A 14,178-nucleotide genomic window follows, 5' to 3' on the forward strand; every position below is an offset into this window, starting at 1 on the left:
TGTGAGGCCTTAATACATTTGACCTGAACAAGGTCACGGGTCTTCCGTTCACGCAGCCATGCAATCCTGTATATGTCTTGTTCACCTTCTCTAGTCTCCGATGAGTTTTTAACATCCGCATTAAATTTAAAAACCGTTGGACCCACAAATCATCCGGCGTCCAGTCCATTAATTTATGGATTGGACTTTCGACCAGTAAAAGTGGATGGGCGGGCACGAATCGGCAGATTGGGTCCCACTGGGCGTCCGTGCTTCCGAGGTGTCACGAGTCATATTTTGGACTAACCATATTTGGCTCATTGGCTGCCTCTTGTTCCTTCCGGTTTCAGAATTCTACTCCGATCATAGGTTCTGAATCTCCATAAATATAGACACGGTTATATTATGATTCTGAACCCACTTAATACACCACCTATATATATATATAATACCTTCAGAGCCATCTACGATCATAAGTTTTTTTCACAGACGAGAATCTCAAACAGAAACCCGGAGTTTCAAGTTGAAACCCTAGTAATTTACCAGTTCATATAGATTGTTAGTTATGGCAACAGGAAAGCCGAAGCGATCCCCAGAAGTAATAGAAGATATTTTAATCCAACGAATCTTCTTAGTCACATTAACGAATACGGATAATAAACAAGTGATGTATTTAGAGAAGATGGCAGTTGAAAATCTCCGCGAAGGCAAGTCACTTCTTTTGAATCGTGATCTGATGGACGAAGTTCTTGTTGGCAAACTTTCAGGTCAGTTTAGTGGTAAATCGCTGTTTCAATACCTTACCGGTTGCTATGGTCGTGCTTTTGAAGAAGGTAAGAAGATTAGTAATATGAAGGATGTCGATCTGCAGTCTTCTTTACTGAATGGTGTTATAAAACCAGCAAAGAAATTACTTGCTCGTTACTGCCAGATTGACTTGTGTAACCCAGATATGTTTCCGCACAGCGAAAAAATATCAGCAGGTTCTGCCTTATTGCAGATAATCTTTTCTGCAGTTTCACAGAATAGTAACGCATGTGGAAACGAATTTCTGAATGAATTTTTCACAGAAACGGATGATTATGAGATTATGGCTCCGATTTTTAAGGATTTGTACGATAGATTGAAGCATGAGATCAGTAAAGTTAATGATTCGCCACTTGGAAATTTCGTTCCACCCTTGAAGGTTTTCAGGATGTTAGTTCGTTTTCCGAATGGTGGAAAAGCATTGGTGAATCACCCATTGTGGTTACCTAAAGGTGAAGCTGTGAACGGGCGCGTAATCGAGGAAGAGAGTATACTGGGTTCCTTTTTCCATATTAGTCATTTGACTGACGTGATGATTTCAGGCCAGCCTGATTTTGAGCTCTTAGATTCCTCAAATTCGTCAGCATCTCACCTATTTGAGCTTTCATCTGCAAACTTACCCGCAATCATGTGTAACTTATACGACGGCCTTGAAGACATTCTTTTATGCTTGCTGAATAGTAAAGATACACGAGAGCGTGTTCTGGAGTACATGGGCGATGTCATCGAGAGAAATTCTTCTAGGGCGCACATGAACATTGACAAGGTAACTTGTGCAAGTTCAGGTATGTTTGTTAATCTCAGTGTAGTGATGCTACGGCTTAGTGACCCGATCTTAAACTGTTTAGCAAAGAGAGACAAGATAGACGCGAGATATGTGTCTATTGGTACTCGTCTGAACTTGAGAAGACTAACTACTCTTCATGCGACCGAAGAAGAAATTGGGGCATGGGCTGATGAAAATAAGTATGGGAAGAGTCAGTACGGTTTTATATGCGAGTGTTTTTTTATGACTGCTAGGGTCCTTAACTTGGGATTACTCAAAGGTATATCGGAGTGCAAGAGTCTTACTAAAGACTTGTCCACGTTTAAGCGTGTACTTACCGAAGTGGAGGCACAACCTACCACTCCTTATTCCCTAGAGGAGATAGCACGCCTCAATCGATTAATTGGTTTGCAGTCTAATGAAAAGTCGAGTTATGAATTTCAGTTGGATAATAATCTTCAGCAGGCATTGTCTTTCTACCGGTTGATGATTGTTCGGTTGGTAGATTCTGTTGGCGGGTTTAAAATGCCTTTGCCAAGGAGTTGCCCTGTGGAGTTTGGTTGTATGCCTGAACACTTTGTTGATGATGCAATGGAGTTGCTTATATTTTCCTCTGAGGTTATACCTAAGAAACTGGATCCCTACTTGCTAAACGATTTTATGAACTTCATTATTATGTTCATCGCAAGTCCGAATTATATCACAAATCCTTATCTCAGAGCCAAGATGCTTAAACTCTTGAACTGTTGGACGATCAAGAGAAATGATTCAGCTACAGCAGGTTCCCCTTATCAAGGCCATCAATTAGCTCTTGCTTCTCCTTTTCAAGGCCATAAATTAGCTCTTGGTCAGTATCTGGTTGGATCTTTGTTGAAGTTATATGTCGACATTGAGTTTACTCAGTTTTTAGAGAAATTCTTCATACGTAACCAAATCACACAACTTCTCAAGTACGTGTGGGAAGAACCAAGCCATCTGGATGCATGGAAGAAATTTGCCAAGGAAGAGGAGAAGGGTGTTTATTTGAACTTTTTGAACTTCCTAATAAACGATAGCATATATCTTCAAGATGAAGGGTTAAACAAAATCCGTAAACTTAAAGAAATGGATAAACAGAGGAAAATGGTTAAAGAGAGGGAAGACAGAACTGATGAGTCCCATTCTGAGGTGGAAGAAGAGCCCCATTCCGAGGTGGAAGAAGAGACCAATTCAGAGGTGGAAGAAGAGTCGATTTCTGAGGTGGAAGAAGAGTCCCAATCTGATGTGGAACGTGACATCAGGGAGTACATAGCGTTAGCGTTGGATAATATCAACATGCTAGCATTCACTTCTGAGCAGATTACTGCTCCCTTTCTTCTTCCCCAGATGGTTGAGAGAATAGCTAATATGCTGAATTATTTCTTGGTGCAACTAGTCGGACCTAAACGGAATTCTCTTAGCCTTAAGAATGCTGAAAAATATGGGTTCGAACCGAGGATATTACTAAGGAAGATTATCAGCATTTACGTTCATATAGCGAGGGATGATAAGGAAAATACTTTTGCTGCTGCAATTTGTAAGGATGGTCGATCGTATAGTGATAAATTATTTACTGAGGTAGCAAAAGTACGTGGATTAGGTGAAGATGGAAATTGGATGGAACTGCAAGAGTTTGCTAACCTTGGTGCCAAAGTCAGACTTGTAGCTTCAGAAGCAATGGATGCAGAAGCGGCACTGGGGGAGATACCAGATGAGTTCTTAGACCCAATCCAGTGCACGCTGATGACAGATCCAGTGACTCTTCCTTCTTCTAATGTTACAGTCGAACGTTCGGTCATCGAAAGGCATCTTCTTAGTGACACCAAAGATCCATTCAACCGGTCACATCTTACCCAGGATATGCTCATTCCCGATGTCCAACTGAAATCTCGAATAGATGAGTTCGTCAGGTCACGAATCCAGCATACTTCATGATCGAGTTCAAACAACAGTACTCAAAGCACAAGAAAATTTATAATCGAAGTTCTTTGTAATGTGCAACAATTGTTACATATTTCTTTTAATGAGATTCATCTTTTATTTGCTTGATAGTTTTGTTTTAATTGCATAGAAAATGTTCGTATTTCATCCGAGCTGAATTGCTATTCCGGATGACATTTTTTATTTTATTTTCTTGAAACTTAAGAATGCATTGATAGGTGTTTACATTGTTAGCTTCATCCTGTAACTGATTTACGATATAGCTAGGAGAAGTTGATAACCAAACACTACTGAGTGGAGAAGTTGATAACCAAACACTACTGAGTTTTTCTACTCTGGCTAATTTGGAGAGAAAAGAAAAGAAAAGAAAATCTAACTTCTCCGCTGTCCAAGGACGGATCTATGATACTTCCCCTTGGAGCCGGGATTTATTGGGTAGTGGAGTTTCTTCGTCGTCTTTACATTTTTATTTTATTTTTTGTCATGAAGGTAAATCAATTTCCTTCGTTACATCTTGGTTCAAAATCCTTCATCTTTTTTTGGACGGTCTCTGGATTGAAATGTACAGAGAAATTCAAAAAGGTTTCACATGATATCGTCCTTCCAAGGCTTGCTCTTCCATGGTTTTCTGTAATTCTGATGATGGCATTAGATGGAGAATTTGGAGTAGGTAAAATCTGGTCGAAGAGATTCAATGCTTCTGTGATTCAAGTTCATTGGTTAGAAAACTCGTTTGGTAGTTTTCTAAGAGTTGATGAGGTTTCCCCTTCATCTTCTTCAAAAAGTTTCATTTGTATTCCCTTTGGCAGTAATGGTCATATTTGGAAAAGATTTTTAGAATCGTTGAGTCTCTCCCTTTCTTCGATTAAATTGAGTTCTGAAGTTCCAAATAAAGATCTTAGCATTACCGATAAAAAATTTCCTCAGCTCTCTTCTGCAACCAAGAAATCTGAGATCTATCGTTTTGCTTTAGCTGTTGAAATTTTTTCAACTCATGCTGGTTGGAATAAAATTGAAGGGGAATTACAGAAGAAGTTAAAGTGGAAGCGCAAGTCAAATATTCGTGGTGTTCATGGTAAGCTGGGTTTCTTCTATGCGGATACAAAATCTTCATATGGTCTTTTTAAAGAGGCACAATATTTTACATTGGGTAAAACTAAATTACTTATCAGACATTGGAGAATGGAAGACTCATGTATTGGTAAAAAGGATCATGCAACAGTTAATGAATATTGGTTAGGTGTTAGAGGACTGCCTTTTCATCTTTGGAATGCAAGCTCTTTCAATTCTATTTGTGCTTCTTGGGGCAGTTTTATTGTAATTCATACTTCATCTGAAAAGTTCTTAAAACTTAACAGATGTATGATTAAGGTCAAGGCTAACTTGGGAGATATTACAGCAGCAGTTTTGTTCAAAGATTACTGGTTAAACATTGAGTGGATTCATGAAACTTAGTTAAATACTCAGTTTGATCACAAACCAAAACTTAAATCAGTGATCGTGCATAACATTGATCAAGATCTTGACGATGTTGTTTTACAACAATCAAACTTAGATGCGAATTATCAGGCAGAGAATCTTTCAACTACTGCATGTCCTAATTCTCAGCCTAAAGTTAAGTCCGCGAATATTTCAAATTCAAACTTTTCTTCTACGTCAAATCAGGCGCTAAAACGGCTGAATAAAGTGTGGAGGAAGGTAACTGATTTGCAGTTAGGGGCTAACCACTCTGATAAGGGCAAGTATACTGCAAGCTGTTCAAATGGGCTAGAAGAAGAAGTTTGTATCCCATGGGTTACTGTAAGGAGAGGAAAAACGGGTTCGGGTCATTATATGGGCCAGATGGGGAGAGTGTTACCTGAAAATATAGGTTTCCGCTCTACATCATTAAAGGGTGGAACTCCTGCCCATGACCCGAGGGAGAATTTGGATCAGGATATGGGCCAGACGGGGAGAGTGGTATCAAATGGTGCGGGTTTTGACCATGATATCGGCTCTACATCAGATAAGGGTGGAACTCCAGCCCATGATCTGAATTCTTCTGAACCGTTGATTATGTCTCCAAAGAATCAAATTTGAATTCCTCGAATCTTAGTGGTTTGATTTTTCGACCGTTACAAAATTAAATTGATAACTCAGTTTTATCCAAGCCGTTAGATTTATTGGATTCAACGGATCAAGGATGTCAAAATTCAAATTTGAATATTCAAAACATTAATGCTTCTGAGATTAACACTTGTTTCGATACGAGTTCAGAGAGTAATGTGCCGAATGAGTTGGATAAACAAATGAAATTTAATTCATATCTGGGTATCTCTTCATATCATCCAACTAATACAATTCTGATTTGTACAGAGCTTATTCAAAGAACTTCTAAAGGTTTGGTTGATATGGAAATTCCAGTGGTCGATGATGATGATGGTTTGGGTCATTTCGATAAAATGGAAGATCTCACTGAAGTTTCATTAGCTGATGACAATGATGGAAAAATTGAAGCTCTTAATGGGGAGAATCAGATGGAGAATTTGGATTTAGAAGAGGGTTTTAATCCTATTGCTTCTAGGGATTCCATTGTTGTTTAATGGATCACAAAATCCTTAGTTGGAACATAAGGGGTTTGGGGCAGGACCCAAAAATTGTGGCAATTAGGTCAGCAATTGCAAAATATAATCCTACAATCTGCACAATTCAAGAAACTAAAACAGAAGTTGTTGATGATAGGCTAATCAGATCTCTTTGGGGCAGCAACAGATGTAACTATGTTTATCTTGCATCTGAAAGTGCTCCTGGGGGAATCATTGTCATGTGGAAGGAAGGTATTATAGTTATGGAGGATCAGTTAATTGGTGCATTCTCTGTGTCTATCAAGTTTAGAAATGTGCTAGATGATTTTTCTTGGATTTTCACATCAGTTTATGGAGCTTCAGATTATGGGGATTACAGGCAGTATTGGCAAGAATTAAGATACATAACATTAGTCTTTGATGATTCCTGGCTCATTGGAGGTGATTTTAATGCTATCTTAAGTCCTGATGAAAGGAATATTCCAGGAGGTGGAGTGGCAAATAGAAACTCTTTCAAAGCTTTTGTTCAGAAGTTCTCTTTGATTGATATTCCTATGGCTGGTGGAAGATTTACATGGACTAATTCTCAACAGCCTCCTCTTCTGTCAAGGTTAGATAGATTTCTTCTTTGTCCAGATTTCATGAATCATTGTCTCTCTCCTATGCAAGTTAGATTAAGAAGACCTATATCTGATCATGCTCCCATTATGTTATATTGTAACTTTGAAGATTCAAGAAAATCCCCTTTCAGGTTAGATAATTTTATCTTGCACCATCCTGACTTCATCAATAATTTAAGACTGTCGTGGGATAATTTATCTTTTTCTGGTTCTCCAAGCTTTATTTTTTCCAAAAAGCTGCAGGATCTGAAGTTTTTTATAAAAAAATGGCAAAAACAAACTATTGGCAATCTTCAAGCTCAAATTGACAATCTGGAACTTAACATTGATGTTCTGGATAATTTGGAGGAGGTTTTTTCTTTGTCTGATGCTGAGATTGTAGAAAGAGAGCAAGCTAAGTTACAACATGCTTCTTTATCCTTGAATGTGGCAAGAAGAGTTTCTCAAAGAGCCAAAGAGAAATGGTCTAAAGATGCTGAAAAGAACTCAGCTTATTTACATCAAATTGCAAGCTTCAAATATAAGATTAATAGTATCAATTGTCTTAAAATTGATGGAGTTTTGTGTTTTGACAAGAAACATATTGCTGATGAAACAAAGTCTTTTTATTCTTCTTTATTCACTGAGAATCATAAAATTAGACCTGGTTTTGATAACCTGGTGGTTCCTCAGCTTTCTGTTACAGATAGCATTCATTTGGAGACTCCATTTTCATAAGAGGAGGTGAAGAAGGTAGTGGATCATTGTGGCACAAACAAAAGTCCTGGCCCAGATGGATTTACCATGAATTTTTTTAAATGTGCATGGGAAGTAATCAAAAGTGACTTAATGCAGGTGGTGAAGGAATTTGAGTCTACTTGTAAACTAGACTGTAGAATCAATTGTACAAACATTACACTAATTCCAAAGTGTAATGGGGCAGTATCCTTACACAATTTTAGGCCTATAAGCTTGATAGGCAGTGTGTACAAGATCATCAGTAAGCTCTTGGCTGAGAGAATGAAGATGGTTTTTCCTTCTATAATTTCTGAATACCAAGGGGCATTTGTGCATGGCAGGAAAATTCAAGATGGGATTTTAATAGCTTCAGAACTTATTGATACCAAGCTGAGAAGTCAAGAAACTGGATTGATTTGTAAAGTGGATTTTGAAAAAGGTTTTGATAATCTAAATTGGAATTGCATTGATATAACTTTAGCTAGATTTGGTTTTGGTATGAAGTGGAGAAGCTGGATCAGATGGTGCATTTCAACTCCAAGATTTGCAGCCTTGTTGAACGGTGAAGCAACTGACTTATTCAAAAGCCAAAAAGGGATCAGACAGGGAGATCTTATTTCCCCTTTTCTTTTCATCTTAGTTGCTGAAGTTTTATCTCTTATGTTTAAAAAAGATGCTAATGATAATTTAATTACTGGTTTCAAGGTCTCTCAGAATGGAACTATTATCAGTCATCTTCAGTTTGCTGATGACCTGATAGTGTTTCTAAAGGATGATGAAGAACAGATTCAAAATTTGAAACATATATTAACAGCTTTTGAATTGATTTCTGGCCTGAAAGTGAATTATAGAAAGAGTACTATAGTGGGACTTGGACAATTACATAATGGAGGTATTTGTGCTGAGATTTTTGGTTGCTCTAGCTCTAATCTCCCCATGAACTATCTTGGTATTCCAATTGGCAGCAAGTCTAAAAGCAAGCTGGTTTGGTCTGAGATTATTCTTAGAATGCAGAAAAAATTAGCTTCCTGGAAGAAGACTTATTTATTTAAAGGACAAAGACTCATAATGATTCAGAGTGTTCTTTCAAGCCTGCCAATTTATTACTTATCCATGTTTCAAATTCCTGTCTGTGTTGCCAAAGAACTGGAAAAAATTATGAGAAGATTTCTTTGGGGTTCAACTAATACTGTGAAGAAAAGAAGCTGGGTGTCTTGGACCAAACTCAATTTGCCTAAATGTAGGGGAGGAGTAGGTATCAAGAAGTTTCAGTTAGTAAACAAGGCTTTGCATGCTAGATGGATCTGGAGATATGGGTCTGAAAAACAAGCACTCTGGAGAAGGATCATCAATGAAAAATTTGGAGGAGAGGTGGCTGCTTTGTTTCCAAATCATATTAACAGGGCAGTTTGTCACAGTTTATGGTTAGGCATCCTTAAGACTCGAGATTTTGTTGAAGATGGCACTATTCTTACTGTCAGGAGTGGCAATTCAATTATTTTCTGGGAAGACGTTTGGGTACATACTTCAAACCTTAAATATTTATTCCCTAATCTTTATAAGATCTCTAGGACTAAGCATAAATTAATCAGTGACTTGATCTCAGTCAATGGAGTTTGGGATTTCCAATTTTCTAGAAATCTGAAAGATGAGGAAATTTTGGAGGTAGCTAATATTCTGCAGGTTATTGGTGAGCCACCTTTGAACGCTGCTGACGATGAAAGACAGTGGAGATATGGGGACTTTTTTGCAGTCTCAAATGCTTACTTATCTTTGGAAGATGGTGGTTTTTTGAGATTTCCAGACAAACAATTATGGAATTCTAAAGTTCCTCTTAAGGTCTCTTTTCTGGTATGGACCTTATGCTATAGAGGGGCTCCAACTTTAGATAGTTTATTCAGAGCTGGTTTAGTACAAGATTCTTTTTGTCTATTTTGTTCTCATAGTGTTGAGACAAATGATCACTTGTTCTTGCACTGTGGTACAGTCTCCAAAATCTGGTCATACTTTCTTGGAAGTTTTGGTATTCTATGGAGTTTTGCTGGTGATGTGAAGAAAAATCTTTGGGAATGGGGAGCAAAGAAGTCTACTGTCAGATGAAAGAAAATTTGGGAATTACTGCCTTTTGCAATCTAGTGGACCATTTGGAAGGAGCGAAACAATAGGTTGTATAACAATCAGTCGAGGAATGTTTCTCAATTGATAATTGCTGTTAAATGTTTGTTGTTTTCTTGGGCTATAAACACAGATATTTTTTGTGGATTTTCCCTTTCTAAACTCATTTGTAACTGGGATGCAGTGATTCACTGATCTCTTTGAGTTTTCTTGTCACTTCTCTGTGACAAGAGCTCACTTTTTATAAAATTTTCCCTTTTCAGTCAAAATTTTTTTTTGGAGAGAATATGTGCCACCTAATTCTTTTCTTTAAGTGCATAAGGACAATGCCAAGAATTAAAACGACTAAATAAGTTTTTAATGTCTAAAACCATATTACGAAGTCTCCGATCTATATTGATTGAATCTTTATTGACTGCATCTACTACTATTTTCGAATCCATCCCAAACTCCACACTTTCCAAGTTATGTTATTTAGTCCGTAAAGTAGCTTCCCAAAGACCTTGACATTCAGCTTTCTCTGGAGTGAAAACTACTACCACACCCATTTTTTCAGTTTTTTCCTACTCTCAAACCCACGGGCGTGAAAACTCATGGGCGCACCCATTATTGTCGCCTAAATTATTCACAAACCCATATTTTCTAATTTTCTATTTTTCTCTTCTTTTTCTCATTTTCTACTGTTCTTCTTCTTGCCTCTCTATCGACCTCAGTTCAAGGGAATCGAGTTTGATTTGGTGTGAATAATCTCTAGGAAGTTTAGTAGCTTGATGAATCGAGAGAAGGTGATGGTTTTGAAGTCGATTGAGCACTAGAAGAAGAATAAAAAGGTAAGCTAATTTAGGGTTTCGTAATTGATTGATATTTTGTGTGAAATCGATTTTAATCGATCAATTGTCAATGGTTTTGTTGTTAATTGAAGTAGAAATGGTTGTGAGAGGTTTAATTTGTGGTGTGAATTTGAAATGAATTTGAGTTTGTTATGATGCTCGATGTGATGAATTGAAGACTTTTAGAAGCTCAGATTACAAAGGAAGAACAAGGAATAATAGGTTGTACGTTGTTGAGATTGATTGATTGGTTTCGAGATATCAAAGAAAGGGTCTCTGAGCTCGAGTTCTGGTGGATGTGAAGTTGAGTTTGAAATAACTAGATGCTAAGAAGGATGGGTTTGCTGATTCCGAGAGGAACAAGAAGTTTTTGTTGCTGGTTGTTGTGATTACATAGCTGCAAGCTGCAGGGAATGAGCTTTGTTGGTGAATGAATGACATGTGGTGTTGATGCTTTTCAATGACTCAGGTGATGTGTGTTGTGTGGGCTTCCAGTGTAATGAATGTATGGGATTGAGAGGTTATGAATGCTAAGTTGCAGACTTTTCTCTTATGGTTTAAATTTGTTTTCTCTGTATTCTTTTTATCGAAAAGTTACTGACAGATTATGTTGTGGAATGCAAAACTTCATTTGCCGAAAAAATGGTAAGATGTGTGGGTTAACATGTAGTTGTAAAGACGGTGCCTGCACCAACAACAAACAACAAAGGAATTGAGGATAATTTGTTTTCTTTTATGAGTTGATTAGATGTATGTTTAGGATAGGTGAAGCTCTAAAATATGATGATGTTGATGCTGCAATGACAGTGTCTGATGAGTTGATGATACTCGGTACTGAGCTGTTGACTCTTGAGAACTTCAGCTGAATTGAAGGAAGTGTTGCTGGTGAGTTAGCTGTGGTTGAGATAAAATAGTGGTGTTGTATGGCTGGTGTCTGTGCTTCAGCAATGATGCTGTGATATCAGAGAAGAAGATAAATTGGTGTGAATTGGTTACAGGGTGGCAGTAAAGATGCAAGTAATGCAGCTGCAAGTGAAGGAATGTGCTAATGCTATTACAGGGAATGTGATCTGTGGTTGTGTGGTTGAACCAAGGAAGCGGAGATAGGAAAGAAAAGAAGTGGAAGAAGGTTTTGCTGGTATTGAGATTCAATTGCAATTTAGGATTTTTCAGTCACGATCTCTTGGATAGAACTTGAACTCAATTGCAAATGGTGGAATTTGTTTTACATTAGGAAAGTATTTTGTATTCGTATAGTTGAATAATCTGTTATGCATCTATGGAATTGGTTGCATAACCTGTTATGCATGTAAAAAATTCGTTGCATAACTTGTTATGCAGTCCAGAAAACGGTTGCATAGCACGTTATGCATCAACTTTTTTGTCACTACTGAAAACAACAAAAACAAAGACTGCATAACTTGTCATGCACCTAGAATAATATCTGCATAACATGTTATGCAGTCGTGAAATGCATTATGCATCGAGAAAATTGTTGCACAATCTTTTATGCATCGAGAAAATTGATGCATAACCTGTTATGCATCCGAAAATATGGTTGCATAGTGCATTATGCATCCATTTTTTATGTACGCACTAAAATCAACCAAAACAATGGCTACATAACTTGTTATAGATGCATACCGTTGTTATGCAGATGCATAATTTGTTATGTATTCGATAAAATGGTTGCATAATTCGTTATGCGTCTGCAGAATGTGTTAGGCATCTCTTTTGGTGGCTGCATAATGGTTTTCGAAAAGTTTGCCTAAAATGATGATCACCTCCTATTTTTTTCGTGAAAAACGAAAATTTGATATACTTGTTTGTACTCATTGCGTAGCTCTCTTAAAAAGATTTCCAACGATATAAAATTTGTAAAATTCCAAGGCGCGGATTTTTAGATATGTTATATCCAAGTTGCGTTGCCAATTATACCCCTGATGCATAACCCGTCATGCGGATGCATAATCTTTCATGCAGACATTTTTAATAATTTCATATAATTATGGGTGTCACGGAAATAATTATGGGTTTCACGGTACCCAAAATTAATTGTGGGCCTGACAATGAGAATATTATTTTTTTTGGGTCTCCCCCTAATTTCCCCTTCTCTGGACTCCACGCGCATGTTAAGTAGATGCATTTTTCTCCCTGGAATTGACCTGCAAAATCACGAACAATCAGTCCAATGCCTCCAGTTTTATTTCTATTAACAAAAGAACCATCTGCATTTATTTTAAAAACTCATGTAGGATGAGGAGACCATCTAAGATTCATTCTATCCTGAGGAATAATTGTTTTGATATCCCTCATAGGTTTAGTTTCAAAGTTCAAGATTTCTTTCTTGCATTTGTAGATGATCTCATCTGGAGAAACATTATTGTTCTTAAAGAATTTATCACACCTGACATTCCAGATGCACCATGCCACTATGGCGATCTTGCAGAATTCATTCTCCTCAATCTGATGAGCTAATAATTTATCGAGCCAAGAACAGAACCAGTCTTTCAAGTTGCTTGCATTATCAGATCGTAAACCTAGAGTAGCAAACCACACAAGTCTTGAAGAAGAACAATCAAGAATGCAGTGAGCAGGATATTCTTGCATTTTATTACAAAAGGGTATCCTGAGTTTTCGTTCTGAATGAAATAATATAGTTTGTCTCTTGTTGACAGGATATCTCTAACACATTAATTTCCAGATGAATTAGTTAATTCTAGGAACTACTGGAAGCTTCCCTAATTTCTTAAAGATATTTTTCATCCTCTGACCCATTGAGACATTAGCATTTTTATCCTCCACTATTTTTATGTAGGCGAACTTTACCGAAAAGGAGTCATTTCTTTCAAGAGTCCAGACCAACTTATCTTCATACTTGAGATAGATGTTCATATTTAGAATGAGTCTTGTTGTTTGGTCTTCAAAGAGGTTGAAAATAAGAGAAATGTTCCAACTACCAGTTAATGGATCAATAAGCTAGTTCACATAAATAAAATTCATATAGTGAGTTATACCATTTCTTGGAGTTGGTGCAGGTCTTGATTTTCGATCCATTTGTACTGCCATATTCTGATCTTCTTACCATTTCGTAAAGACCAACACCTGAATCTCTTTATGAACTGTAATTTTGAACTGATGTTTCACCATGACCAAGTAGAGTTGCTATTGTTTTGATTATTGCATATTTGTCAATCAGGAAAATATTCATCCCTTAAAGATTTGGCACAGATGGAAGAATCGTCAGAGCAGATTTTGCTAGTAAATCTCTGTTGAAAACTTCAAGATTCCTGAACCCCAAACCTTCTTCTTCTTTTGCTTGATTAACATTGTTCCAGGTAATGAAGTGTTTCCTCAATTATTCTTCTTGTTCCTCCAATATTTTTGTTGAGTTGAATTCATTTTTGAGATTGTACTGTCAGTTAGCTTAAAACTGGTCATGTGATGAACATGAATAACATTTATGACATTCCTAATCATCACAGACCTTCCAGATTCTGAGTTTTTAGTACCAAACCATTTTGAGAGTCTTATATCCATCTTTTCAATAAGAGTAGAAAAAGGAAGCTTCTTATTACGACCCACATAGAAAGGCAAACCCAAACATTTCTTATCAGAGATATAAAGTTTCCTTACTTGGAGGATACCACTGATAATATGGCAGGTAGAGGGGCTCATATTCTTGCTGAAAAAAACTGCAGACCTATGAAAGTTAATTAACTGACCAGAGCAAGCACTAAAATCTTCAATCACCTGAAGAAGAAAGTTTGTTTCAGTGAAATTTGTTTTGCAAAAAATAAGGCAATCATCTGCAAATAATA

The 14,178-nt window shown here is 37.1% G+C and overlaps 1 protein-coding gene across 1 annotated transcript; it reads left to right on the top strand.

Moving 5' to 3' along the window:
• Positions 1-544: 544 nt before the first annotated feature.
• On the top strand, positions 545-3,505 carry LOC113335218 (probable ubiquitin conjugation factor E4). The gene is made up of 2 exons (XM_026581337.1): positions 545-2,743; positions 2,804-3,505. The coding sequence occupies exons 1-2, from the start codon at positions 545-547 to the stop codon at positions 3,503-3,505; spliced, it is 2,901 nt and encodes a 966-aa protein (XP_026437122.1).
• Positions 3,506-14,178: the final 10,673 nt, after the last annotated feature.

Source organism: Papaver somniferum, unplaced genomic scaffold (assembly GCF_003573695.1).
Source record: "Papaver somniferum cultivar HN1 unplaced genomic scaffold, ASM357369v1 unplaced-scaffold_139, whole genome shotgun sequence".
Classification (NCBI taxonomy): Eukaryota; Viridiplantae; Streptophyta; class Magnoliopsida; order Ranunculales; family Papaveraceae; genus Papaver; species Papaver somniferum.